The 22,169-nt window shown below is 55.8% G+C and overlaps 4 protein-coding genes and 2 long non-coding RNA genes across 14 annotated transcripts in view; 2 read left to right on the top strand and 4 right to left on the bottom strand.

The window, feature by feature from the left end:
• Window positions 1–13,468, bottom strand: part of HOXA3 (homeobox A3) — a 45,020-nt gene extending 31,552 nt beyond the window's left edge. For 6 of the 7 annotated variants that reach the window (XM_059933721.1, XM_059933724.1, XM_059933723.1 and 3 more), the window contains exons 1-2: window positions 11,377–13,383; window positions 1,050–1,155 (exon numbers count right to left, since the gene is read on the bottom strand). The gene's annotated coding sequence lies outside the window, so the exon portion shown is untranslated. Of the gene's footprint in view, window positions 1–1,049; window positions 1,156–11,376 lie in introns of all 7 variants that reach the window. The other variant, XM_059933727.1, reaches the window with a different exon arrangement.
• Window positions 2,026–5,003, bottom strand: HOXA5 (homeobox A5). Its single transcript, XM_059933732.1, has 2 exons — window positions 4,043–5,003; window positions 2,026–3,048 (listed from the first exon to the last, which is right to left on the bottom strand). Exons 1-2 carry the CDS (start codon window positions 4,935–4,937, stop codon window positions 2,798–2,800), a joined length of 1,146 nt encoding a protein of 381 aa, XP_059789715.1. The 5' UTR covers window positions 4,938–5,003; the 3' UTR covers window positions 2,026–2,797.
• On the bottom strand, window positions 5,103–11,383 carry HOXA6 (homeobox A6). Of its 2 annotated transcripts, XM_059933735.1 has the most exons (3): window positions 8,259–11,383; window positions 6,637–6,888; window positions 5,103–5,205 (listed from the first exon to the last, which is right to left on the bottom strand). In XM_059933735.1, exons 1-3 carry the CDS (start codon window positions 8,698–8,700, stop codon window positions 5,156–5,158), a joined length of 744 nt encoding a protein of 247 aa, XP_059789718.1. In that variant the 5' UTR covers window positions 8,701–11,383; the 3' UTR covers window positions 5,103–5,155. The 2 variants fall into 2 exon arrangements, with proteins under 2 accessions (XP_059789718.1, XP_059789719.1); XM_059933736.1 differs by having other exon boundaries at window positions 5,103–6,888.
• LOC132371937 (uncharacterized) lies at window positions 12,242–13,827 on the top strand. Its single transcript, XR_009505019.1, has 2 exons — window positions 12,242–13,139; window positions 13,384–13,827. It is a non-coding gene; the product is annotated as an uncharacterized LOC132371937 (long non-coding RNA).
• A 1,009-nt stretch (window positions 13,828–14,836) lies between these two features.
• HOXA7 (homeobox A7) lies at window positions 14,837–20,056 on the bottom strand. 2 transcript variants are annotated; one of them, XM_059933738.1, is made up of 3 exons: window positions 19,997–20,056; window positions 17,372–17,959; window positions 14,837–16,361 (listed from the first exon to the last, which is right to left on the bottom strand). In XM_059933738.1, exons 2-3 carry the CDS (start codon window positions 17,748–17,750, stop codon window positions 16,018–16,020), a joined length of 723 nt encoding a protein of 240 aa, XP_059789721.1. In that variant the 5' UTR covers window positions 17,751–17,959; window positions 19,997–20,056; the 3' UTR covers window positions 14,837–16,017. The 2 variants fall into 2 exon arrangements, with proteins under 2 accessions (XP_059789721.1, XP_059789720.1); XM_059933737.1 differs by lacking the exon at window positions 19,997–20,056 and adding an exon at window positions 19,082–19,166.
• On the top strand, window positions 19,320–21,258 carry LOC132371938 (uncharacterized). Its single transcript, XR_009505020.1, has 2 exons — window positions 19,320–19,476; window positions 20,199–21,258. It is a non-coding gene; the product is annotated as an uncharacterized LOC132371938 (long non-coding RNA).
• Window positions 21,259–22,169: the final 911 nt, after the last annotated feature.

Raw genomic sequence — 22,169 nt, 5'->3', positions numbered from 1 at the left:
AATTAATCTTTAGTGCTATCTAGGGAGATGCCTAAGTTGCCTTTTGAGGGTCCTGTGCATAGATTTTAAATTCTACAAAAGAAGAGAGGAAAAGGAAAGAATAAGAAAGGCAAGGCAGAAGAAAAGAAAGCACTGTAACGCCTTTCATTTAGCTTGGGGATTCAAAGACTAAAGTTAAATCCGGCCATAAAGTTTATTGCTTCAGACTCACAGGCTGGTGAGAACAGTCCCACCGAAATAAAAAGAACGTGCAGGCAAACAAGGTTCAGGGCCTGGTCCCTGGTGCGGGGGAGGGGGTGCTGAGCCCTCCCCCGCAAGGTGGGGACACGCGGTCCCCAGCGTCCCGCGGGCGCCAGCGGGCTGGGCTCGGCCTGGCGACCCAGGGACCCAGCCTAGAGGTGCCGCCCGCGCCCGGCCGGCCTCTGCACCCTCGGGCTCTCCCGAGCCAGCCTGCGACCCGGCCCCGAAGGCCGCCACCTCGGTTCAGTGCTGCCAAATGACCCCGGCCCGCGGAGACGTATTGCCACAGCCCCGTCAGAAATCCCGCCAGCGTCCGCCTCGGTCCTGCCCGGGCCTTTCTTTCAAACTCCCCAGCGTGCCCCAGCGCAGCGCGGCCTCGGCGCCCGCGGCCGGCGCCCCCCCCCCGGCTCCCAGCCCCCACCCAGGGCTCCGCAGACCCAGCAGAGCTCGGCCCTCCAGCCCCGGGATGGGGGTCGGCCCTGGCCGGTCTCCGCACGCAGGCCCACTCGCACACAAAAATCATCTTTTTGCACGCCGGCGAGAGCAGCGGAAGTCATTAACATCCGCGCTGGTGCAGCAATTAAAGTTAGGCCCAGGGATGCGGCGCGGCCACAGGCGCTCTGCACCGTGGTGCCTCCGAAAGCTGGCTCCTGGCGCTCCTAATTTGGGCAGAGGGAAAGTTTGCTCTCCCCTTTGGAATTCCGAGGCAACCTCAGAGTTATTGAACCAGAAAGAGAAAGAGAGAAAGATCCAGAAAGAAAGTTTTCAGAGTACAAATAAACTTGAAAGCGCTCAGGGGGCGAGCTTACCTTAACTCGGAGGGAGCCATTTTTTCAGAGAGTTTTGAGAAACTTGTGGTCTGGACACTTCTGGACCTAAAATTGACAATTTGCCTGACCAGGTGGCACACGTAGCCTGCAAAAGAGTCAAATGGAGTCCAGCGTCAGTGAGATTATATGTTATGTGGTATATAATGTTGGATGTCAACTCCCCAAAACCATAAAACTTACTTTAATGGCCCCACGTGACGTTTTATAGCCAGTGAGCCGATCTGTCTGTGCTATGGATGATTTTACGATCTAATTCATAGACAAAACCCTATTCATTTGGCACCCAAATGTCATATAGCCGGAACTGGGGCTTATAAAGTTTACTGTTTTATAACTTTTAAAAGGAAAGACGGCATCAGTGTAAGCAGTCGGTAAATGTGCAAATCTCTAGTTGCGCTTTAGCTGCTCTGAGGAGTTTCCCAATCGAGCTAGGATGGGGTAAGTACCTTCCATTTGTAGCAAATTAATTGTAGCAAAAGAAGCCAACTGGGTTCAGGAGGGCGAGGAGTGGGAAAGGGTGCCTGGCTGGGTTAGGGGCAAAGGGTCTGGGGGCCACAACTTGACATAGCAGCCTCTTCAGCAAGTGGAGGCCTAGGATGGCCTTAGGAGAGAGGCGGCATCTGTGTGGGCCCCCGAGGGCCGCTAACAAAGCTCTGGGCTTTTTCTCCTTTCTCTCTCTTCCTCTCTTTTTTGTACCCAGCAAGTTAACCTGGTTTCCTCAGAGATAGGCAGGTTAGACTCAGGCTTTGCAACCACCTAAAGCTTTTCCACCTTCTGCCCTGAACTCTCTGATGGCTCAGTTAGGGAGGCCACGGGTCAGGGTGTTGGTCTGAGGTCCCCTTGCACAGGCAGACTGCTCAGGTAGCCTCAGACTCACTGCCTCCCAGCACTGGACAGACAGACAGAAGAGCAAAAAGAGCCACTTGCTATTTGGCACAAACCAGACCAAGAAAACTTACAATAGAAAGTTTATTTTTTGTTTCCAGTCAGTATTTTTTCCTTAAAAACAAATACAAAAAAAAAAAAAAAAAAAGCTGATCACAGTTTGCTTAAACAGCCAGACTTGGACAATATTTGTAACTTTGTTCACAAAAACATACATCACTGAAGCTGCGCTTATAAGAGCCACTTCCAGAGTTCGTGCAAAGGGTCCTACAAAGGCACGCAGGGACACACCGCTCAGAGTCACAGTTTTCATCACAGAGTCACTAGTCACTACACGTCGAACAAGTTAAGTTGTGTCTCATCAAGTCACCTCTACAACAGCATTAATTACACAAGGAATATAGGTAGTTTGAATAAAAATATCTTTAACAGCTTGGAGCTATTGAGACAGGAACACTTCCACTCACATGCACAGTTAAACAACTGGAGTGCAACACACAACATTGGCACTAAACGAGGTCGAAGGGGGACTTTTTTTTTTCTCTTTTCTATTTTTGTTATAGTTACTTCAAGTAACACAGCTTGCTTCATATAAATAAGTTAAAACATCTATTTTTTTTTCAAGACAAAGCCATTCAGGACAAAGAAATGAAGAGAAAGCAGATCTACTTATACAGGCGCTATAATGGCAATAAACAGGCTCATGATTAAAAGATGAATTAGGGCAACGAGAACAGGGCTTCTTCACAGAAGGAACACAAGGGAGTTTCAGAAAGTCACCTTAGTACTGACACTACGCGGGATCCGGCTAATACTGCTCAGTACTTTAAACGCTCAAATACTCAGGGGCGGAAGGCCCCTCCCGCCGCCGCCATGCTCATGCTTTTCAGCTTATTATCTTTTTTCCATTTCATTCTCCGGTTTTGGAACCAGATTTTAATTTGTCTCTCAGAGAGGCAAAGAGCATGTGCTATTTCAATCCTTCTTCGGCGGGTCAGGTAGCGGTTGAAGTGGAACTCCTTCTCCAGCTCCAGGGTCTGGTAGCGCGTGTAGGCCGTTCGGGCCCTTTTGCCTTCCGGGCCGCCTATGTTGTCTGCAACAGAAAAGTCAGCGGTTTAGCCACCCACTCCTGAGCCTCTGGCTACCAAAGTCCGCCAGCTGGACCAGCCAGGGTCCTAAACAGGGGAGAAAAGCTCAACAAGTCTCCCTCCTCGCTCGCCCGCCCACCCCTCCCGAATTTCCTTCCCTCTTCCTTTCTAGAGAGAAAACAATACGATTTGGACTCTGGGAACAATCGGCCCATGCGAGGCTGGAGCCGCGTCCCGGAGGATCGCCCGGCTTTCCCTCGCCCCACTCTTGCCCTCTGGCCCTGCCCCTGGCGCCCTGAGGCGGGGCACAGCCCTCTCAGGCTGCCCACCACTCAGAAACCCACCAAAGCAAGGCCCTTTTCTGTGCTCCCAAGTGGCCTCCAGGTCACCCTCCCTTAAAGTTCCAGCCCCGCGAGCCGCCTCCTGTTCCAGCCTGCACGCTTGGGGCGCCTGCTTTCTTTTTCTTCCCTTTCCTTTCCTTTCCTTTCCTTTCCTGCTCTCCCTCCTGCCCCCAAACTTCAGAATCCCGCCGGCTCTCGCCTCGATTATTCCCCCAACCAAGTCCCTTTTCGGGGACTCTAATTAGTAACGCTGTTTCCCCAGCGTAGCCCTCCTCATAAATTATCCGTCCTGACAAGCCCGATTCACGGCCCCTACTGCCATCCTCTACCTCTCTGCGCCCTGCTCGGCTGGCCTGACCCATGAGCGCGTTCCGAGGCGCTGGGGTTGGATATGGTTTTTTTTCCCCTTTCCCCCCCTTTCAACGTCTAAACTTGGCTGGCCAGCGGCCCCTTTCCCCGCATTTGTGAGCGCTGGGAGCTGCAGAAAAGAGGAGGAAGAAGGAAGGCAGGGGAAGGAGAACGGCGGGGAGAGGCTCCACAGGGCTGGGAGAGGCGAAACCAGGACAGAGACGGGGAGAGAAAGGGCAGTAAAGGAGAGAGGGGGAACCGAGAGCCGCGCCCCCGCGGCCGCGTGGATTTCGGAAAAGAGTGGCTTTACCATGACTTATGTGCAGCTTGCGCATCCAGGGGTAGATCTGGGGTTGGGCGGGCGGCGCCGGGCTCGGCTCGCTCTGCGCGCTAGCCTGCTCGCTGCTGGCGGGGGCGTCCTCCTCGGCTCCGGACGCCGTGCCAACCCCCTCTCTGCTGCTGATGTGGGTGCTGCCGGTGTTGGCCGAGGCGCCGCTGGAGTTGCCCAGGGAGTTTTTCCCGCCGTGGTGGCTGTCGCTGCCGGGCGAGGGGGCCACGGCGGAGCAGGGCAGCGGGTCGGGCGGAGGCGAGTGCGTGGACGTGGCAGGCTGGCTGTACCTGGGCTCGGCGGGCGCCGCGCTGGCGCTGGCCGCGTAGCTGCGGGCGCGTTCCCCGGAGCCAAAGTGGCCGGAGCCCGAGCGGCCGACGCTGAGATCCATGCCATTGTAGCCGTAGCCGTACCTGCCGGAGTGCATGCTCGCCGAGTCCCTGAATTGCTCGCTCACGGAACTATGATCTCCATAATTATGCAACTGGTAGTCCGGGCCATTTGGATAGCGACCGCAAAATGAGTTTACAAAATAAGAGCTCATTTGTTTTTTGATATGTGTGCTTGATTTGTGGCTCGCGGTCGTTTGTGCGTCTATAGCACCCTTGCACAATTTATGATGAATTATGGAAATGACTGGGACATGTACTTGGTTCCCTCCTACGTAGGCACCCAAATATGGGGTACGACTTCGAATCACGTGCTTTTGTTGTCCAGTCGTAAATCCTGCCTGATGACCTCTAGAGGTAAACTCGGGCACTAATGGGGGAGTTGGGTGGAGGCGAGAGGAGTGGCGCGCGCGCCCCAGGCGCGTGCCCGCCACTCGCCGTCGTCGTTCAGTCGGACTCGAGCGCCACCCGCTGGAGGCAGGGCGCATCCCTCCGCTTCCGACCCGGGGCTGCAAGGGCCGGGGTCGAATTGAGGTTACAGCCCATTATGGCAAAATTATTGCATTTCCCTCGCAGTTCCGTTAGGATGTACCAATTGTGAGGCCGTCAGCTGCCGATCGCGTGCCCGGCGAGGATGCAGAGGACTGAAGGGAGATGGTGACTTGGATTTTATTTACAACTTTATTTCCCTGCTGTGCAGCCCCTCTTATTTTTGTGTCGAGGTTGGGGTCGGTTCTGACCGTCGTGCCGGCAGCTCTGAAATTTGAAAATACAGATATCACCTTCGGGGAAGGGGGGGAGGCCATTTAGCCAATTGGAGAAATAAATCCTACCCGCAGCAGCAGCTACAATTACGGCTCTGTTTTTGCGAGCGCATGAGGGACGGTGTCCCTGCCGCTCTTAAATGACACGCGTCTATTAAAGATAGCTTTTTGTGTAGCGTTTCTCCGAGGCGAGGTCAAATTCCATACACTTTTATAGTCGGAGTCGATTTTTCTTTCGTGTAAATATGGTTTTCGTGTCATTAGTTTGCTATTTGATTTGCTATAAGTATCCAGCCTGGAGAGTCTTCACCACCGGGTCACTTTCCTCGAGCCAACCGGGCCCCAAGTCGGAGGGTTCTCGGTGAACCCAGCGAGTGGGCCCAAGCTCCCCGCAGCCACAGAAGCTGCTTGGGGCCTGGGGATTCGTGGGCCGAGTTATTAGGGTCTTGCTTAGACCTCCAGAAGTAAAATGAGGACGCTAATGAAAGCATTTTGTGGCAGTGCCTAGTACCTCCGTAGTTATCTTCCTGGGTTCTGAAAGACGAAAGTAAATCACAAATATAGCCTAAAGTTGGGTGTGGGGGGAGGTGTCCCCGCTGGAGAGGCCAGGCGTCTCAGGCGCCCCTGGCACATTTGGAAACCAGGACTCTTGCCGCTCCCATAGCCCTGGGCCGCCTCCTTAGGTCCTGAAAGCTGTTGTAGTGGTAGCGCCGGCCCTGTTGGAGGCGGGGAGCCGGAATCCGGAGCTCGGGGAGCCCAGTCGTTCCCAGGGCTGTAAAATTCCACCCGCGCCCAGGTTGGCTCGGCTGTGCTGAGGCTGCTTCTCTTCCAAGGACGGTTGCGCGCCGGGCCGAGAGACAAGGCTCTCTCGGGCCCCCTTTGTTCCTCGCGCTTCTTCCTTTCTGGGGGCGGCCTGGGAGGCCTCGGCAGAGCTGGGGCCCCAGAATTTAGGCTCCCTCTTCCCAGTGGCCGGAGTTGATTTGGTGATGCCCTCCGGGACTTGGTGGTGAGGAACCGAGGCGGAAACGCCCAGACACCAAAGGGGGCTCGGCCCCCGGTTCTTTCCTCTCCAGCAACCCCGGACCCGAGCTCAGGGGCGTGCAGAGGCGCTAACACAAGAGCTGGGGACCGATTGGGGCGCGCCCTGAGACCCGGAGCGGGCTTGGGCAGGCTTGGAGAGCGGGATTGCGTGTGCAGTGCGCCTCGCTCTACTGCTGGGATTGGCTGTGTGTGAGTTTTTTTTTTTTTTTTCTTGTAAGAAATAAATGCTCAGACGTTTGCAAAGCGCCGGGCTCCCCTGAAGCTGCGAAAGCCCCCCGGATGGGAGCAGGAGGGAAGAAAAGTTGGGGAGTAGGAGAAGGCGAGGGGGCAAGCCGAGGGAGGTTGCGGCGCGGGCCTGGTCCCTGCCCAGGCGTCTACTCGCCCGCTTTTGCCTCAGCGTCCTCCCCGCTGGGTTGTGTGGAATTGATGAGTTTATTTTCCTTTTTCCACTTCATGCGGCGGTTCTGGAACCAGATCTTGATCTGGCGCTCGGTGAGGCAGAGCGCGTTGGCGATCTCGATGCGGCGGCGCCGCGTCAGGTAGCGGTTGAAGTGGAACTCCTTCTCCAGCTCCAGCGTCTGGTAGCGCGTGTAGGTCTGGCGGCCTCGGCGCCCGTGACTCCCGTACACAGCACCTGCGGGCAGAAATGGCCGGGCGCCGGTAAGCCAGGATCCGGGCAGCCTGACCAGTCAGCCCCGCGCCCCAGGCCCCACGCCCCGGCCTCCGGGCTGGAAACCACCCGCGTCTCCCACTATGTCTGGGACCGAAAGCGGGCTGGATGGGAGAAGATTATTTCATACCAAGCGAGACGTGTTCCACCTAAAACGACTTGGGGTGGGAAATTATTGTTTTTGAAAAATCTGCTCTGTAAAAAAAATTACAAGCAAAAGAATAGAACAGCATTCTTAAATCGGGGTACCTAAGCCTGTTTTGTGGGAGTACAGTGTGTGTGTCTGGGAATGGTGGGTATGGAACCCTGTGAGTAGGGTAGACACTCCAAATTCACACACGGACCTCTGTGAAGATGTTACTTTGGTCAGCCATGTCAGGACACAACATGCTTTTTAAAAAATTTTTAAATGGTGAGCCCTCTCAAATCTTTGCAAATGCCTTCCAATTGTATGGCCCTTCTGAGAAACGCAGAGCTCTTGAAAACACAAGTGGATTTTAAAGCAAAAGACTGTTAAGTTAAAAAATCCGCATTAGCCTCTGTCCTCCTCCAAGGATTCCCTGTAGATTTTTTTGGAAACCAGGAGCAAAGAGATGGAGCTATGGGCCATCTGGGGTTTCTGGAATGTAGGACTGTGATGGGCTATCTGTTCTGGTGCCAAAGGAACCCATGGGTGGGGGGCTCCCCCAAAGCTGGGTGTATGAGACACAGGCAGGGCCTCAGAAGGAGGCAGAAGTTGGCTGTGAGTGAACAGTTGAGTGGAAGGGGGAGGAGGGGAGGGAGGAGAGAGAGGAAAAATCCTGAGGCTGGGGATGTGGCCCTCCAAGGCTTTGGGGAGACACTGCAAGGGGCCAAATGAGGGCCTTTATCTAGATGGGTTTCTGAAGGGCAGAAAGGTGAGGGGGTTGGGAGGGAAAGGGGAGTTCTCAGGATGGGTGCAGAAGGCCATCACGGCTTGGGGATCTGAGCAGGGTGTTACCAGGGTGCAGTGTGGGCAGGCGCTCTCTCCCATCCAGCCTTACTCTCTCTTCAGGTTGCCCCTGTCACTGGGTCTCACATAGCATGGCAGTGACCCCCCCCCCATGCTCCCTAAGTTGTCACCTTACATGGACACTAGTGCCCTGCCTTCATGCTGCCACAGCTTGATTGTCCCATTGGGAATGGGTTGGATTTTTTTATTTTTTTAAAAAACCCAAAGAAACTTTGTTCATTCTTTCCTCCTTTCTTTCTATTTCCTCTTTCTACTCTCTCTGTCTCCTCCTTCCTTCTTTCTTTCCCTGCCTCCTTCCCCCTCTCCCTCCACTCTCTTGAGGGGCTGCAGGGAAACACCTTACCCGCGCAGGAGTTCATCCGCTGCATCCAGGGGTAAACAGGACTCGTGTACTTCCGGTCGGTGCCTTCGTCATGGAGGGCTTTGCCCGGCACGCTGCTGCTGTCGGGTTTGTACTGCTGCTCGGGAGAAAAGTGCAGGTAGTCCCCGGGGCCCCTTTGCTTGCCACTGCCCGAGGGCGAGGCGCCACTGAGGTCCTTATCAGAATAGAAACATGAGGCCCCGTACTCGTAGGACGCCCGGTTGCAGGCCAGGACCGAGTTGGACTGTTGGTAGAAACAAGGTGAGGTGTACGTCTTGTCCGGGAGGCTCGACGCCCCGTACGAGGCCGGGAAGGGCCTCAGCGCGTCATAGCCGGCCGGGTAGAGGGGCAGCTGGCCCAAGAAGGAGTCCTGGCCGCTGGGCAGGCTCCCGGGGAAAGTGGGATTCACAAAATAGGAACTCATTTGCGCGCCCCTCTGCAGGACTGTGATTTGTTGTGTATTAGTACATCTGGCTATAACTATTAGTAGTCATCGAACTGGTTTGTTTCTGGATGGCCGAACGCCAAAAGCGACAGCAGCAAATCGCACCAGCTGACGCGGCGGCGGCCAATGGGAGCGAGCGCCGGAGCCCGCTCCCCGGGGACCGCGGCGACCGAGGCAGCAAAGTTACAAACAGCCCCCAGCCCGCCCGCCCGCCGCCGCCCGCCCGGCAGATTAATGGGCGCGCACAGCCAGCCGGCCCGGCTCTCTTCCCGAAAGCCCGTGGCGGGCGAGGCCTGGGCAGGGGCGTGCGGCTCGGGCCGGGGTAGGGGCACCCGCGTCCGGGCTGATGCAAAGACCTGGCCAGGCCCGCTCTTTCTATCCCCCCCAACCCCACCCTTTTGCCTTGTTGGATTTTGCTGGGTTTTCTCTCCAAACAGGAAACCTGACAGCCTCGCTCAGGGAGGGGCGGTGACGAGGATGTCTTTGCTCCGGGCCGGCCTGCCCTCCCGGCAGGGACCTGAGTTTGCCCCTCCCCCTGCACTCCCCTACCCGTGGGTGCGGGCTCCGGAGCTGGAGAAGGGCTCTGAGAAACCAGGCCTTCACTCCTGCGCCTTAGGAATTGGGGCATCACCTCCTCCTCTCCTTCCCCACTCCCACCTAGGGCCTGGGCCTCGCCGCCAAGGGGAAAGGCTCACCTCGAGCTGACCAGGACCAGGACGAGGCTAGTCTCTTCCCCCCCCCCCCCGCCCCCTACTCCCACATACAACACATCTCCTTTGAGTCTCGAGGGGCCTCCTTCCAATGGCCAGCGATTGCCTGGCCTCAAAGCAGCCCTCACAAGCTGTGAGCCCCGCTCCTGCTGCCTCTGAACCCAGGAACCGAGAGGGCAGAAACCACTGGTTTCAACAAGAAAGGGACCTACAGAGGAGTAGTTGTGAGACTGAGCTCCGAATCCAGCCCTGGGACCTGCTCCCCTTGCCCAAGCCCAACTCGCCAGACTCTCCCTCCGCCACCCTGATAGCTCAGAGATGAGACAGATCCAGATGTGGAATCTCTGTCCTCATTTCAGAGGTGCTGGTGACCCAGGGTCCCTGGCCCAGCCGGGCATAGAGGGCAGCTCTGCGGGCCCAAGGCCGCGGGAATGATGGATGTGCTTGGTTTCTGAGTCGCCTGTCCATGGACACTGTCCTGGGATGTCCCCTTTCCTGCCTTTTCTGGGACATTTTGGGGGACCTGCCACCCACAGTTGCTCCAGAACCAGAAACAGTTTGTCTCACCAGCCCCAGAAATTCTCTGAATTGCTTTTACTGCAGCCCCAGGCCTGGCCTTCTCCAAACAGGACAGGAAAATACTGTCCTGGGCTGTGCTCTCTTGCCTGAGAGGTGTTCCTTTGAGATAGTTGACTTTTATAGCACATGGATCAATCTCATTTTGTAAATGTGATATCTTTTCAATGGCATTTTTACAACTGTATTTGTTAGGCTTGTAAAACCCCTTGAATTAGCTTTAAAATGCTCAGTTCTGTGGAGCTTGAAGAACGATTTATTTATATGATTTGGTTGAATATCCAGAGGGTGTTTATAAGATCTGTAAAACTGGTGAATGCAGGCTGATGGGGTTCAGGACTTGGGGGTGTGTGGCAAGGCCCCCCTAGGAATCTGGCAACGACTTCCTTAATCTCTTCCTTGCTTTTCGATTTCTCCCCTCACTTCCCCCAAGGAGAAAACATTGGGAAAGGACTGGGCTATGACTGGCCTCCCCAGAGACTATGGTGCATCCTCGAAATCGGCTGCTGCCCACCCAATGGGGGCTGCACCCAGAAGCCTTCTGACTGTGACCCAGTCAATCGAAGCTGGGAAAGTTTCTTCTTTGCATATATAAATAAGGGCCTGGCAGGAAAGGATATAATTTTAAATTGTCCTCGAATTTCTTTAGGGAAAGGATCTGATAGGTGAAAATGAAAACTCAAGAGTCAAAAATTAAAAAGGGATTTTTTAAAAAGTTGTGTTAGAAGAAAATCATGTTTGAGTTGTTGTTTCTTTAACAAGACCATCAGATGATGGTGATTTCAAGCAAGTTATTATCATGTAAGATGAAAATAATCATTTGGAGATGTTGATAAATGTTTACATTCATAATTTCTGCTTCATTCCTCCAGGTCCCACACGGTGTTGGGGCTGGTGGCAGTTTACTACTGTTATTAGTATTTGTTATGGTTTGACCCGGATTCTCGATTTAATCATTGTCCCAGTCAACGAAAGAATTTGATTTCTCAGCTAAGAGTCAAAAAAACAGTATATTTCTAGCTTCTATAGAAACTAAGATGGAAAAAATATATTAAACTGAAATCTCTACGTGTTAGCCAAGGCTGGTACATATCACGTTGACAGCTGCCCAGTTTATTTCTCCAACCAGCATTAGGTGCATATATATATATATGTGTATGTATATATATATATATATATATATATATATATATATACACATACATATATATGTGTGTGTATATATATGTATATATGTATATATATGGAGAGAGAGCGCCATTCATGCAAGAATAGAAGCCCCAGACGCTGGAGGGAGCCTCTCCTGGGATGGTGAGAATGGCCACCAGGGCTCTTTTCTAGGTCAAAGCCACATAGAAAGTCCACTCACCTTTCAGCTGCTCTTCGAGGGGGATGGGATGGCGAGCGAGCAGAGCCTCACCATTCGCCCTTTTCTGGGGCTGCCCACTGAGCTCCTCGACCTCCGCCGGTCTGGAGAGAGGCCTGCTGGGGGGTTCCTTGAAGGCCACTGCGTCCGCCGGGATCGCTAGCCCAGGCCAGAGCCCATAGCACACAGGTGCGGCCTCTGCCTGTCACAGGCCTTCGCTTGGAGCCAAAGCCCGCCTTCCTTGCCATAGCCAATCCTCCTCAGGGCCAGCCAGGCCTGCAGGCCTCAGGACTACGAGTGCTATCTCCGATTTCAAAATCCCACAGCGGGCTCGTTTCCCGAACCAGTGTGCGCCCCCGGGGCGCCTTGGGACGCGCAGTTTGGAGAGAAGCAGCCATGACGTGCCAGGCGGCCTGTGCAACCAGTCTCCATGGTGCTGGGCTGGCGGCAGGACTCGAGTCTAGTCGGGCGTCCAGCTCCGGTCAGGGGTGGCCAAGGCGGGGGAGGTTCCCGGCCAGTCAGGCCCTGGGAGGCCGCCCCTGAGGTCCTCCCTCGCCCCCCTCTCCTCGGGCTGCTTGGGAACCTCTGAAGGGCCCGCGCAGCAGTCGCGCCAGGCTGCACGACGCGGGGCTGCGGCTGGCGTCGGTTCCGGCGATGGCCACAGCGTGGCAGCAGCGAGCGCCCGGCGCGGTCGCAATAAATAATCTGCTCGCGGCAGCCTCAGTCAGGCAGCCCACGGCCCCGCGATGCAAATGCGCCGCTTTATCCGCCCCAGCGCACCCCCCCCCCCAGCGCGGGTGGACGTCCCCGACGTCCACAGGCCCTTCTTAATTGTAGAGTGCATACCAAGGCATCATCTTAAGGTGGAAACAACAACAACCAAAACCAAAAAGCAAACAAAAAGAACTCGAGCCCAGAACCTCAGGATCATTTCTGGTCGCTGTCCCAGGAAGCTCCCGGGACAAATCTGGTCGAGGTACACCCAGGTCAGGTTGGGTCTGTGCCATCGCGCTTCGTCAAGCCCACGCCCGCGGCGCCCTCCCCGCCTCCTCCCGGTCGGCTGCACAATCCTCCCCCGGCTCTCGGAGATGGGCAGCGCGGTCGCCAGCCAGCCCGCTGCGCCGAGGTGTTTGTGGCTGGGAGGACGGTCCCCTATCGCCCAGACTCGGTTTGCGTCCTTCCTTCAACCTTGACTGCGGGTCCCTGCCACTCGCAATAACACCACCACATCCTCTGCACCGAAACTTCCCGCCAAGCAACACCCAGCCAATTAACCCCATCCTCTCCCCCAACACAGAATTCCACCCACGAACCTATTCCCTCTCCCCGCGCTTCAGACACCTCTCTCATCGGAAAACCGCGTGAAGGGAAGCAGGCACTCAGGAGAGGACCCTGGCTGAATTAGTAAGTTTTTGTTTGTTTTTTTCCCTCAGTCTACCTTTCTCTCCAGAAACCAGTTCCCACGGAATAGAAGGTGCTGTGTTGATGCTGATAAACCCCCTGTCGATGAATTCACTTTGCCCTCCCCTCTTACCACCTTCCCAGGTCGGGAACTGTCTCCAGTTATTGGGGGATTCAATCCTGCCAATTGGGTCATAAAAAAAAAAAAATCCAAACCCGGGAGGCTGGCAGGGAACGCAGGGTGCAGGGCCACTTCCTTTTGGGCTCTGCGAGGTCGCCGGGGAAGGGGAGAAAGAAGAGCTCAGTGTTCCTGCCCCGTGCCAGGGCGCTGTGCCACAGAAGGAAAGCAAGCATTCACTGCCACGGTGAGCCCGAAAGAGGAGAGGGAGGGAGGGTGTGTGTGAGTGTGTGTGTGTGTGTGTGTGTGTGTGTGTTGGCGAGTGCGGGCTGTAGTGTGCGATGGGGGCGCGTGTGTGAACGGGCGAGTGGGTGGGTGAGGGTGAGTCTGCCCCTCTTCAGAGCCGCCCTGGGTGCCCTCTCCCACTGCCGCCGGCGCCGGCTACCGTCTCACAACCTTTGCTCCTGTCTCCCCACATGTCTCACCTTCAGATGGCGGTTCCCAGAAGCTCCTGCCCCTCTGACAGCTGTCGCTTGGGCAGCCCAGGGAGACGAATTGTCCTCCTTCCTGGTGCTAGAGGACGCAGGAAATCAGCCAGGTTGCGAGTTGCAAAGCGGCCGCAGCGGCGCCGGGAACTGGACGAGCCCCACCTCCAGCGGGAGCGGCCGGGCCGGGCCAGGCCGGGGCCTCGTCTCGCTCGCCATCGCCGGACAAAGCACAGCCGAGCCGGGCTAGAAGGCAGAGCGCCGAAGCAGGCAGGACGGAGCGGAGCAAAAGAATGCGGCTCTATTCTCGCAAGGGAAATTATAAAAAAGTTCATGTTCACGGTTCCCATCCACATGACCGACAGCGGCCAATGGAAGGGCCGAACAACTCATAAAGTTGTATTGCAAAGTTGTAAATTTTCATAAACAACAACGGATTTATGACCCTTTCCCCATCACTAAGAGGAGGCAGCTCTTACACCGGCGCCATCTTACCACCGAGGCCGCCCCGACTTGGGGCCTCAGGTTTTACAGACCCAGTTGGGCCGGGGTTTATTAAGAGTAATAAGAAGTGGGCCCAACCCAAGCAGGAGACAGGAGTCGAGGTCTTCGCCCGCCGAGCTCACCCTGTTCTGCGCTGTCCCCACCACCCCTCGCCCCTTCCCCATCCCCTCATCCTTCGCATCCAGACGCCAGCGCCAAAGTTTCGCAGCCGGATTTGCGGCCCCTGCCCCTTCCCATACCCCTCAGCTTCAGTGCTGGGTCCTGGGGCGCCCTCGCTTTGCCTGAATGTGGGGTTGGGGTCTGCATCAGAGGCCCTGAATCCCGCGTCCTATCCCGGGGTCGGGTTCAGGGCTCGTGGAAAATTCGGAATCAATCGCAGGGTAATACCCCTTTCCAAGCCCACCCTATAGCCTTATAGGAAAGGGTGGATTTGGGATTCTCTCATGGAATTTATAGAGGTTTTTGGGGAGGTTCATAGAATATAATGTATCGATCGAAGATTCCGTTTTCAAGGGATCTGGAAGATGTTTGTACACACATGCAAACCGGACAAAAATCTCCACACAGAGAAATGCACATAATCTATTATGGACACACAGAAACGCATGCACACAATTATGGACACGAAATACCTGCAATTGTTTACACACAAAAACACCTGCACTCAATTATGGACAAAGAAATACATAGAATTATGGACTCAAAAATACACAGAAATACACATACAAAAAGAGGTACACACACCTATATGAATCTACACATAAAAAGTCCACATGAAAAAGGATTCAACGTGTATACACCAATACGTGACACCCAGCACTTGGACCCTATTCTTTCCTCCATTTTTGCTGTCCCAAAGCCCCTTTGGCCACACAGACACAGCCAGGGCTTGCTCTCCACTCATGCTCACCCTCTCTTCCCCAGGGCCCCTCCCCCCTAGATAAAGCGGTCCACATTTCTTTGTCATCGAGCATCTTTATTTTTCTGTTACATAAAACACTGTTAACTGGGCAAGACAGGAAGTGTACCCTCCTGTTCCTGCAAGCCCAGGCTAGAGCCAAGAGGGATGAGGGGGACACAGGACAACACAGGAGATGGAGGGCACTGGGGAGGGCTGCCCTCCCCACACGCTATAGAGTTAGGTCAAGACAACACACCATGCTACAAAGTCACCCCATTAACACATCCTTCCCAAGTCAGGACATTGCCTTACAAATGAGCTCCAAGACTATATAAATGACAAAAAAAAAATCTTGTTCAAATATACAATATTTGCCATTGTAGGAAAAGTCAGGGTGTACATATTCAACACGGCTGGACAGCAGGACACAAGGGCCAGGGGAGGAGCAGGAGGCTGGGAGCATCTCTGCGAACCCAGAGGCCTTCAGCTAGCTTGGGAATGCTCCCTTCCAGAAATAGGGGGTGATGGGCCTGAACATGGGGTGCCCAGGTCAAAGAAGGAGGGATTCTAGATTGCAGCACTTAGAATGCTTTGGAATAAATATATTATTTTTCCATTTAAATAGAAGCCAATGCCCTGGTCCCCGGACCCCAGTGCCTTCTCAGCACAGCCTCAGAGACCCCAAAGGCTGCTAGCCGGAAGCAGCAGAGGCCTGGCCGTGGAGGGGGGAGGGTTCGGCACTAGGTAGCAGGCGAGCCAGCCCGCACAAAATAGGTAGTTTGGGGCGAGTAGGTAGTACTGAGAGTCAGGTCCTTGCGGGTATGGCGGAGATGTTGGGTGTCTGACAGTGTTGGGACATGTCTGGGCTTCCTAGGAGTGGAGGCCCTCTGGGGCTGGGCCCATAGGTAGTTTGGGGGTGCCTCTCCCCGAGGCCTGTGCTAGGTAGTATTTTAACCGTGCCAGAGCAAAGCTGGCGGGACTGGGGTTGGGGGTGTCTGTTGAGGAGTGGTCCTCGAAGGCAGAGGGGATCCCCAAGGGGACCCAGTCTAGGTGGCTGCTCAGTCCAAATAACCTGGGAGCTGGAGCGGGTAATGGGGTAGATTGGGTGCAGGTTGGGGACTGGGTTGTTTTTTTTTTAACATTTTCTTTTTATTTTTTTCCACTTTTGTAAATAAAATCAGTCTCTAAAGACACTTCCCGACTGTCTGGTGCAGCCAGGGCCCTGGCTCCAGCCCTCATTCCTCCTCCTCTTCCTCCTCCTCCTCCTCCTCCTGCTCCTCCTCGTCGTCCTCATCGTCGTCCTCGTCGTCGGCCTTGTCGGCGGTGGCGGCTGCAGCGGCGGCGGGCACGGCACCCTCGGGGGCGGCGGAAGCGGCCGGAGCCTCATCCTTATGCTCCTTTTTCCACTTCATGCGGCGGTTCTGGAACCAGATCTTGATCTGGCGCTCGGTGAGGCACAGCGCGTGGGCGATCTCGATGCGGCGGCGCCGCGTCAGGTAGCGGTTGAAGTGGAACTCCTTCTCCAGCTCCAGCGTCTGGTAGCGTGTGTAGGTCTGGCGGCCCCGCTTTCGGTCCGGCCCTGCGAGCAGACATACAGACACATGGACACACGGACAGACAACCGACAGGGACACAGACAGGACAGTGCATTAGCCAGGCCGCCATCCCAGAGCGCGCACCTTCCTCCCGGCCCTGACCTAGGCGGGAGTCCCCCTCCGCCCCGCGCCCCCAAACTGAGCTGCGGAAGGAGCGGGAGTGTTAGCTGAAGACCCCGACTGCGGTGCGAGACGCGCAGGCAGCTCTTTGAGGAGGGAAGGCGCAGAATCCCAACTTTACAACCGCCCTTTCCAGCCGGCTAGGCTTCCACAATGTCCTGCTTCCCCCTGACAAAGAGAAATTGTAAATATAGAGTGTGGGCAAGTGGGAGATGCTGCGCTTTTGCCATTCAAAGGCGAGCCGGGCCGCTTCCCCGCCTAGCTAGGCAAAAGGGAGACCTTCTCCGGCGGCCAGCACTCCAGGGGCGCCTTCCCTCCCCAGCAGCCCGCGCCCCCAACCCCGGACCTTCCTAGGGCACTCCGGCTCTCTGTCTCCACTCCCACACACCCATCCCCGCCTTTAAATGGCCCCTGGCACAGGGGCGTGTGAGGGACCCTAAAGGGTTTGGCTCTCCCTGCTTTTGAGAAAAAAAAAAGCCTGGCTGAAAGGAAAAGGAGGAGGAAGGGAGAGAGAAGAAAGGGAGGGAGAAAGAGAGAGAGAAGAGAATAGCGAACAAACTTAGTGTTTAAATTCCAAGGCAAATGGAGTTAAATAAATTTACGAGGATCTAATCCATTAACTGGGCAATAAAAAGTTTTATGAGCCTCATTTACATACAATGCTATGAGCTCTCCACGCTATGGCGCCTTGGCTCTAATTAAAACCAGAAAGGCAGAGCCGCCAAGAGTCACGGGGCCGCCGGCTTGCAGCCGCCTTGCTCCGCGCTCCGCGCTCCGAGCCCCGTGCTCCGCGCTCCCAGCCCCGCGCTCCCAGCCCTGTGCTCCCAGCTCCCAGTCCGCGCGCCCACCCGGCCCGCCTAGCGGCTGCGCCTACCTGAAGACCGCATCCAGGGATAGATGCGGAAATTGGCCTCGGCCGGGCCGTGCAGCGCGCCTTCGTCTGCCTTGTCGCAGGCGCCTTTGGCAAGGTCACTGCAGAGTCCCGGGATGTTTTGGTCGTAGGAGGCGCAGGGCAGGTTGCCGTAGGCGTCGGCACCCAGGCCGTAGCCGGAGGCGAAGGGGCTCTGATAGAGGGGGCTGTTGACATTGTACAAGCCCGGTACGGTCGAAGGGAAGGCGCCAGCGCCCGCCCCGTAGCCGCTTCTCTGCGAGCTGGGCGCAAAGGAGCAAGAAGTCGGCTCGGCATTTTGGAATAGAGAAGCCCCCGCAGTATATTTGCTAAAAAGCGCGTTCACATAATACGAAGAACTCATAATTTTGACCTGTGATTTGTTGTCCGGCAGCTTTCAGTGTCGGTTTTACGAGGTAGCGTGATATATGATAACATTACACCCCCAGATTTACACCAAACCCCATTTTCTTTTGGACGGAGGTCGCCGCAGCACGTGACCGCCCACATGATCGCCTCCGCCAATCTCAGCAGCCCTCACAGGTGGTCTCGCTTCGCGGGGCCCGCGGCAGCCTAGAATGGAAGGGGAAGAGGCTCAAATATGTGGCCAACGAATCTGCCCGCGCCTGGCCGGCCTGGCGCGTCCTGCTGGAAAAGGACTCTTGAGGCTCCGCGCGGGCGCTCAACCCGCCGCCAACCTGGACCCCTGGCCTGCAGAGGTCGCGCGGAGCCGGCCGGGCGCAGTCCCCTCTTGCTTATTACCGAACGCTGGACCAAGCCTGCGTGTCCTCCCTGCCCCTCTTTCTGCCCATTGACGCAGCCCAGGGAGGGTCTCCGCACTCCGAGTACCCGCCCGCCCCACGGTGGCCGGGTGGGCAAGTCTCGACTCTGGGCAAATCGACTCTTTGCCTGTGTCTCCCCCCCCTCCCAGGTCCAGTGGGCCGGAGGCCGACTTAGACTCTGATCCAGATGGGGCAGGCGCAGCGTCGCTTTCAGCTACAGCGAGAAAGCCACCACAAACTGGAACCATGTGGTTGGAATAAAGTCAAGGTCTTTCAGCTTCCTTTCCTTAATCAGCAGCGCACTATCTGCCCTAAAGGAAACAGTGAAATATTTATCTATTAATGAGCCTCATTTGCCAGCAGATTTATTAACATGAGGTTTCCCACCCACCCCCCCCTCCTCCTGGACACCTCTGGCCTGGCAGGCTCTGTGCGTTCTCTCCTGGGCACCTGGCTGGCCTCTGGCAGCCTAAGAAACGGCCGGACACTCTTTTGTCCTCCCTGCAACCTTTGGTTCCCCCTTGCTCAAGGGAAACCAAGTCTCTTTCCCCCAGCTTGTTGGAACCTCAGGCCAACACTTTCCAGGTGCCAGTGGTGCTGTAAGGTTTCTGGTAGCTTTCACTGGGGCCACCCCTGGGCCTCAGCTAGCTCCTCATGGGCCTGGATGCCTGCGAGCAATACATGCTTTAGAGCCAATTTGGAGAAGAGAGCGGGCCCGGGTGCCTGGGGACTGCAGCCCACTATAGATCTCCATTTCTTTTGGAGACCCCAAAAACAAATAGGGGGACCTTTCCCAAAAGGCCACCCAGCTCTGGCGGCTTCACCTTTCCAAGGACTGGCTTTACCTTTCCAAGACTGAAGCTTAAAGTAGTCTCACTCACTCCCACCCAGGGCCCCAACTCTCGGAGCTTACCTTCCCAAGCCTCCAACCTCTGCGCAGGGTTGGAGCAGCAGAATGCCCTGCTGCCCACCACTCCCTAGAGGGTGGTGGGGCGAACCCTTCCCCTAAACGCCTCATAAACTGCCCAGGCTTCGATGGAAGCCCAGCAGCCAGGTCAGTACGCATTTTACTGCTCAGCTCTATTGCACACCATAAACCCGACCTCACAATGGAATTGCCCCGGAAATTCTCTGAATTATGGAGTTTGATTCCTTGTATACAAAACACTTCCCATCACTTTCAGAGGGTCCAGGCCGCCCCCGTTCACCGCACGCTCTCAGGGGGTCCCAGAAGCACAAAAGGTGGCAGAAGGGTTCATGCTTGGATGCAACGGAGCCCCAGCTCTGGCCTAGTGGACTGCCTGAGGCGTGAGTGGGGAGGCGGGGGCTGTCTGGGCAGGTGGGTGCCTGGTGATTTCCCCTGGGGGCACAGGGGCCATAGTGCGGCAATATCCAGGGATGCCCTTTATGGAGGACCAGGATGATGGTGTGTCTCCGCTGGGGAATGGTGGGGTAAGACTGGAAGAGAAGAAAATACCAAATATTCCAAATAGCATTACTTTCTGGCAGGAAATAAAAGCCTAAGAAAGTTAAAGGAAGACCAAACAAACAAGAAGAAGGCTAGGAGATCAAAGAGGCGGAATTAGACAGCTTTAGACCAATAAATTGTTCCTCGGGTGACACAGAGCAAGATGCAAAGAGAAAGAACGGGCCCCGCCGCCGCCGTCTGTCTAGAGTCCGGTGGCTGGAGCAGCCGACAGCGATGGCGTTTAAAGTAGAACCTGCCCTCGTGGGGCGACCCGACAGACTGAGGGGGAGCGATTTCTGGGAGAGCAGGAAAGAACGGGTTCCCAGCCAAGAGGGCTGGGAGTCTGTACCATAGGCTCACCCCTGCCCGGGTTTTGTCCGGCGCAGGTCCAAGCCGTCCTGGCAGGACGCGCTGAAGCTCCTCCTGGGCCAAAGAGGATCCATATACTGCCGGCAAGGCCTTGGCCTTTCTGGGCCCAAGTCAGCCAACTGGGCCGAGTCCCGCGGGTGCTGAAACCTCCCTTTCGTTTCTGAGCTTCTCTCTCCCCTCTTGCCTTCTGCAGCGGGATTTTAAAACGAAAAGGCCAGACAAAACCAGGCTTTCAATATGGCCTCTTGAATCGCGTGTTCTGGAGCTTCTGGTTTTCTATTTATTTGGCTGAACAGAGACACCTGCACTGGGTTATATGTGATAATATTCACAGAAATACTCGTTGACGCTCGACCTGGGGCAGGCACGTGAAGGCGAGTTTCTAAGCAGCCGAGCTGTCTTTATTTAAAGACATTTTCTCAGCGCTCTCCTAGAGCTGGGGTCCTACCTACCAAGCAGAGTGTGTTTCCCCTGCTTCTCGTTCCGAAACAGTCCTCAATATTTAAATCCAGCTAAGAAGGTAAACCCAGCTCTGGGTCAGCGAATGGAGCCTGCCGAGAGTCGGACGGCTGGCGATTTACTTCTGCAAACTTCTCCACCCGCACCCGTCTCGCGGGCTGCGCGTCTCTTCTCCACCTAGTGCGCAGTCCTCCGTCGCGGCGCGGGGGCGGATTCATCCCTGACAAGTGCAAAGGAGCTCCGCCTGGCTCGGGGTCCTGTCTGCGCCGCTCAGAGGGAATCGGTTCCCTGGCAGCCGAGCGGGGAGAGCCGCCTCCCAGCCACCGGCAGGCCAAGGGCAAGAGAGGCCCCGCCTGGCAGTCCACGAAGCCGAGTTCCCAACCGGCCTGCACCTACCTGGAGCCTCCGTGATCGGTGGTGAGAAGCGGTCGCCACCGATCTGCTCCTCCGCCATTTATTTGTAGTTACATAAATCGAGCTTTGTATCTGAGGCTTGGATACACGGCCACGGGCGGCTCTTGGGGAAGTTATAAAAACCCCTTTCATCAGAGGTTGTGAAATTTTATGTATTATATAAGGAAATATAATGAAGGCGTGTGTCTGTAATACCGACGTGTGTATATAAACAGAAAAGGATGGAGAGAGAGAGAGAGAGATAGGAGAGATGGCAGCCAAAAGCCCAGTCGCCGGTTTTACAGCGTGTACAGCGCGGAGATGCAGGTTGTAAACATTTTGTGGGCTTGGCGGAGATTATTACAACCCAAATAAATGCACCGCGTGGTGTGTTCACAGGGCTCGGGAGTGCTTCGAAGTGTTCTCTGTTTGCTTTTGCGTTTTCCCTCTGAAACCATTCTGCACCCGGGGCTGATCCTCGCACCCGCGCTCCGTACCGCCTCCTGGAAGGCTCTGAGGCTTGTTCCCCCGCCCAGGGTCGAGAATAGGCTGGGCCTGGACTGGGGTTCCCTCCTTCCTCCTCCTCGCCTCCTGAGCAGGGGACGCCAGAGTAACCTCAGTGCCTCCACTACTCAGGAAATTCGGCGGCGAGAGAAAACAAGGGAGGCTTTCACCACGTGAGCTCCTATCCTGGAGCTGGGATGTTAATATAACTATTTTAAATATCACATTTATTTTAGAATAACTAAAGCAGTTCCTGGTCTGTCCCCCGGGATTCCCCATCCTGCCATACCCACACCAGACAATTACCAAGAATGCCTTTACGCCCAATTTTCAGCCGCCTAATTTTATTGTCACGTTTTTAAGGCGGCCTAGTCCGGGGATCCTGGCTCGCCTGCGGGTGCTGGCTCTCCCGACCCTGCACCGGGGCGTAGACTTCGGGGCTCTCTCTCGGGCAGCCGCAGGACCCTTGGCCACCGTGTATGCCCTCTGCACACCCTCTGGGGGGTCACCAGGTCCACGGGCTGTAGGCCTTAGTCCTTGTGTCTGTCCGCCGGTCAGTCGCGTTCTCCGAGCGTCGTCGTGATGCCCCGAGGCCTGTCCTGGGCTGGGAACGGTGACCCTAAATCGGTCCCCGCGCCTGGAGCTACTGCTCCATAGCCGCCGGACAGCTGCAGCCCCGCAGCGCTAGGCCCCCGGGATGGGGGAGAAGGGGGCGGGAGCGGTGCAGGTCAGGCGAGCCCCCGCCGCGTGCCTTTTTGTTTCGCAGCGAGGCTTCTGTCCAGGCGTGAGCAGCACCGAAAATATATGA

The sequence above is a fragment of the Balaenoptera ricei genome, chromosome 9 (genome assembly GCF_028023285.1).
Source record: "Balaenoptera ricei isolate mBalRic1 chromosome 9, mBalRic1.hap2, whole genome shotgun sequence".
Taxonomy (NCBI): Eukaryota; Metazoa; Chordata; class Mammalia; order Artiodactyla; family Balaenopteridae; genus Balaenoptera; species Balaenoptera ricei.
This window is presented reverse-complemented; position numbering and strand designations above follow the sequence as displayed.

Bases quoted from the DNA above. Each gene is read 5' to 3' on its own strand.
- HOXA5 (XM_059933732.1), bottom strand. From the start codon at position 4,937: ATGCGCCCTGCCTCCAGCGGGTGGCGCTCGAGTCCGACTGAACGACGA. The intron at 3,049-4,042 runs GTAAAGCCACTC...TTTCTGTTGCAG, and splicing joins CAAGCTGCACATAAGTCATG to ACAACATAGGCGGCCCGGAA.
- HOXA7 (XM_059933738.1), bottom strand. From the start codon at position 17,750: ATGAGTTCTTCGTATTATGTGAACGCGCTTTTTAGCAAATATACTGCG. The intron at 16,362-17,371 runs GTAGGCGCAGCC...GTCTGCTCGCAG, and splicing joins TCCCTGGATGCGGTCTTCAG to GGCCGGACCGAAAGCGGGGC.
- HOXA6 (XM_059933735.1), bottom strand. From the start codon at position 8,700: ATGAGTTCCTATTTTGTGAATCCCACTTTCCCCGGGAGCCTGCCCAGC. The intron at 6,889-8,258 runs GTAAGGTGTTTC...TTCTGCCCGCAG, and splicing joins GCGGATGAACTCCTGCGCGG to GTGCTGTGTACGGGAGTCAC. The intron at 5,206-6,636 runs GCGAGTAGACGC...TTCAAATTTCAG, and splicing joins GGACGCTGAGGCAAAAGCGG to AGCTGCCGGCACGACGGTCA.